The sequence below is a fragment of the Vicia villosa genome, linkage group LG1 (assembly GCF_029867415.1).
Source record: "Vicia villosa cultivar HV-30 ecotype Madison, WI linkage group LG1, Vvil1.0, whole genome shotgun sequence".
Lineage (NCBI taxonomy): Eukaryota > Viridiplantae > Streptophyta > Magnoliopsida > Fabales > Fabaceae > Vicia > Vicia villosa.
Window position 1 is genome coordinate 6,808,342 of NC_081180.1, and position 4,807 is coordinate 6,813,148.

The 4,807-nt window shown below is 30.9% G+C and overlaps 1 protein-coding gene across 1 annotated transcript; it reads left to right on the forward strand.

Annotated features, from left to right (window-relative positions):
• The first annotated feature begins 1,597 nt into the window (after nucleotides 1-1,597).
• On the forward strand, nucleotides 1,598-2,512 carry LOC131618853 (bidirectional sugar transporter SWEET10-like). Its single transcript, XM_058890242.1, is given in 4 exon segments — nucleotides 1,598-1,608; nucleotides 1,847-1,955; nucleotides 2,067-2,120; nucleotides 2,123-2,512. Coding segments are annotated over 4 exon segments (564 nt in total).
• Nucleotides 2,513-4,807: the final 2,295 nt, after the last annotated feature.

Sequence of the window (4,807 nt, forward strand, 5' to 3'; positions counted from 1 at the left end):
ATGATCACCAAGACATTATCGAGTTGCAAGTTTTTCCACTGTATGCAGTTGATAAAGCTGCATGAAGAAACCTAGTTTGTTCCCTTGATGTTGTAGAGTTAGATCCAAGGTGGAGATTTGTGAGATATTGGGTCGAACTCTAGTATGGTCGAAGGGTAGCTTCTTGGTTCGACAGTTCGACAGAGTTAAACATGAAGTCGAAGGTTGTTCACATGCTGGTGTCGAAGTGTGCATGCTGTAGTCGAAGATGGGTCTAGCATGCAGATGTCGAAGATGCTAGGGTTGTTAGCATGTTAAATTAGGTTTTAGTGTTTAAACCCTAATTTGTTAAGTTAGCTTGTTTATTAAGTTGGCTTGTGTAATGGGTCTTGCTGAAAAAGCCCATTAGTTAGTATGTTAGGTTTTATTATAAATAGCATACTAGTCTCTCATCATTGCTAAGCTGCAAATCCTAATTTAGGGTGAGAGAGGTTATTTGTTATTCTTGTAAACTTGTAATCTTGTTTAAAGAGAAAGTGAAAGAATAGCAGTTATAACAAATTCTTGTGTTCTTCCTCTCCTATCTAAATTCCCTATTATACTTTGTTATTGTTATCATTTTCACAACAGGTTTTTAACGAGGCGCCTTATTTTCTCAACATCGTTAAACTCTCCAAATATTGTGCCATATTAGGTAATTTTGCTTAATCCCTAAGAGATATTATTGTCACCATATGAGGAAACTCTACTTTAGCCCTACTGGGAAAATTTTCTTGAACCCTAAGGGGTATCATTCTTCCTTATGATGCAACTTTACTTGAAACCTAAGGGATATCATTGTTGTCCAATAAGGCAAATCTACTTGAACCCTAAAGAGATATCAAACCAAATACGACCAAAGAAATCACATTCAAAGAACAAGTGATTAACATTTTCTCCTTGTCCACAACTAAATTATTCGACCCTAAATAGGATAGCTCTGACACGCATAATTTTTATTTACCCAATAAACCTTATGTAAGTTCTCATTCCCCCGCATAAAGATTTAAACATTCAAAATTGTCAAATGTTTAGAACTTATAGCTATCTTTAAAGGAAAAAACTTAGGTACAATTCTTTAGGTATGATTCTTACTATTTAGTAATGAAATTAAATATGACAAGTGTATAATTTTCTCTTACATGTATGCAAATTTCTCCTATTTTCACTCAATAAATTATATTTAAGCATATTTATTGTCATATTTTCATTGAAAAATAGTAAGAACCACATTTAAATAAGGGTTAATAGCTATTTACCCCCTGCCATATAGGCGAGATTTGATTTTCCCCCTCTTAAAATTTTTTTTTGTAATTCCCCCCTTGAGAAACCCAGATTCCAAATTGCATCCCCCCTCATGCTGACTTGGCCATGGAATCTTCATATTTGGCTTGCCAAGTGGCTTTTTTAATTATTTTTAAATACACGTCATTTTTTTACGTTTTTTAAAATTATTTCTATTAATATTTTTTAGAAATTATTTTCTTAAATTATCAAAATATTACTCTTGGGCCTAAGCCCAATTAGATTTTATTAGTTACCCACTTACTCTCACACTATTTTTAATTCTTAAGTTTATATGTTTCATTGGTATATAAGCACTACTTTTATTTCTATTGCAACCAATGTGGGACTATACTCTATCAGTAAACCAACTTTGCCCCATTATCATCTATAAACCAACTTTGCCCTATTTCCATCTCTACTCTGAACTTTCTTTATGCAATATTTACCTAGCCATTTATGTCACTTACTGTCCCAAGAAAGTTAGGGAATGTAACCAACACAGTTGATATATCAATGTCGCAATAAATTTACGAAAATTCAGTGATCAATTCATCATTACTTTTGAAGGAGAAGATGGACGCGTAAAGCTTCTTGGATGGATTTGTCTAGTTTTTGCTACTAGTGTTTTTGCAGCACCTTTGAGTATTATTGTAAGTTTACAATCATAATCACATGCTAAAATTAATAACTTTCTTAATTATGATTTATGCTTATACAAGTTATATTAATCATGCATGCATGGTTTTAATATCATTTTGTAGAGAGTTGTTATTCGGACCAAAAGTGTAGAGTTTCTTCCTTTTAATATCATACTGAACCAAACTTTTTTAGGTAGTAATTAATGTTTGCAACTAACATTTTTTGTTTTTTTTATGGACAGCTTCCGAAGGTTGTGGGGTTAACATTTGGAATAGTTCAGATCACACTGTATCTTATATACAAAAACAGTACGCCCGTGAAAGATGATAAGTTTCCTGAACACAAAGGAGATGTTGTTATCATCAATGAAATTGAAACCGTGGTTCCGGCTATAGATGATGAGAAGAAAATTGAAGTGAGTGTTGATATAGAGATTGTGTATAAGAAGGAAGAGCAGAAAGATGAACAGCACGAAGAGAAGAAAGAGGAGCAAGTAACTGAGGAGAAGACAGAGGTAAAGAATGAGAAAGAGAAGATTGATGTGAGCAAAAGTGGTTGTGAAGTTTAATGAAAGTATAATTGTTTGAGAGGTGAATCTGGGTAGAGATGGAAATGGGGCAAAGTTGGTTCATAGATGATAATGGGGCAAAGTTGGTTTACTGATAGAAAATAGTCCCACATTGGTCGCAATGGAAATAAAAGAAGTGTTTATATACCAATAAAACTTATAACTTCATGAATTAAAAATAATGTGAGAGTAACTAATGAAAACTAATTGGGCTTAGGCCCAAGAGTATTATTTTGATAATTAAAAAAAATAATTTCTAAAAATTATTAATAGAAATAATTTTAAAAAACGTAAAAAAAATACATAATATATAAAAAAAACTATTAAAAAAATGACGTGAATTTAAAATTAATTAAAAATGCCACTTGGCAGGCCAAATATGAAGATTCCATGGCCAAGTCAGCATGAGGGGGGATGCAATTTAGAATCTGGGTTTCTCAAGGGGGGAATCACAAATTTTTTTTTTAAGAGGGGGAAAATCAAATCTCGCCTATATGGTAGAGGGGTAATTGACTATTAACCCTTTAAATAATTGTACCTAAGTTTTGTCCATCTTTAAATTATTGTCTTCTTTGACAACATATCAAAATAAAGAGAATAATGTTTAATTCTTAATGTTTATTATTGAATATTTTATTATTAAAAAAATAATTCTTTTAATAGGAATGTATTTAAACTAAAGGTATTTAGAAAATGAATGAGAAATGGAAATTATTCCCAATTTTTATCATAATTTGATTTGTTTAATTATTCATTCATTTTTTAAATTTTTTATTTGATTATATTAAACAATTTTAAGATAAAAATTAAAGTTAATAATTTTAACTTTTGATTGACCTGGCATAATTTTTTATTTAATATGTATTCATCATCCAATCATTTAATATAATGTCAGATTTTTTAATAATAATTTATTTTTAAATAAACTAAAATTCTAAATAAGTTTTGCTTGATACCTAACCAAAAGTCACAAATATTAAAATAAATTAAATTTATTTTTCTATTTGTCTTTTATACTAAATAATAATATATCCAATTAAATTTATTCTTTAGCTGTTTGTTTTTTATTTAGTTAAAATAAATGCTAGTTTTAATCCATATGAAGCTTAAATAATATCTCTTTAACTTAATCTCTACTATACATATTGTAACAAAACAATGAATAATTTTGATATTTAAAATAAAAACAGTCTGTAAAATATATAAAATTTATTATTTTAATAAATTAAAGTCAAGAATAGTTAACTTTACATGATAGGGAATAAAAAAAATTAATAATATTCAATAAGATTAAAATAATTTGTTTGAATTTATTTATTTTCTAATTTAGAAAATATGAATTATTTTTTATTTCTATTTTATCATTAAAATAATATCATTGACCAAATACTCCTAACAATAAATTGATTTATATAGAAAAATAATAATACAAAAAAAAATAGCATCAACTTTTTATAGAAATTTTTTAAATCTTATGGTTGAAAAAATAATAATATGAATAGTTAGCTTTGCGGGGAGGACCCAACTCATTAAAAGTGTCCTATTTTCGACAGTGAATTTCTGGATGCAAGCTATTCCCATCCCTAAACGTGTTATTCATATTATTGATGCTGTATGCCGCTCTTTTCTATGGACAGGTTCGGGGATTATCACCAGAAAGTCGCCAATTGCGTGGAAAAAAGTCTGCTCCCCAAAAAACCAAGGAGGACTCAGCATAATATCTATTGAAGAGTGGAACAAAGTGACTATGATCAAGATGTTATGGAATATTTGCAAAAAGAACGACAGCATGTGGATCAAATGGATACATTGCTATTATAGCAAAGGTGAAGATATCATGGAGGTTCCAATAAGGAGTACATGCTCATGGATCCTCAAAGCCATTTTGAACCAAAGAGAGAGAGCTGCTCAAATACCAAACTGGTCTCAATTACTGCAGCAACAAAAGTTCAAATCTAAGGTGATATACCAAGCAATTACCGAGCATGATCATGAGGTAAACTGGAAAAAACTTTTCTACAGTAACTGCGCCAGGCCTAGGGCTCTTCACACACTGTGGATGGCATGCCACGGTAGACTAGCGACCAAAGATAGACTCTGCAGGTTCTCCCTCTTGGACGATGATGATTGTTGTTTCTGCCATGGGAAAGAATCGATTCAGCACCTATTTTTTGAATGTGCTATGACACGGAGCGTATGGCAGGGGGTTTTAGACTGGTTGCAGGTTCGGCATAACCCCCATGGATGGTGGGAGGAGTTGGATTGGCTTATAAGCAAAACCAAAGGCAAAGGATG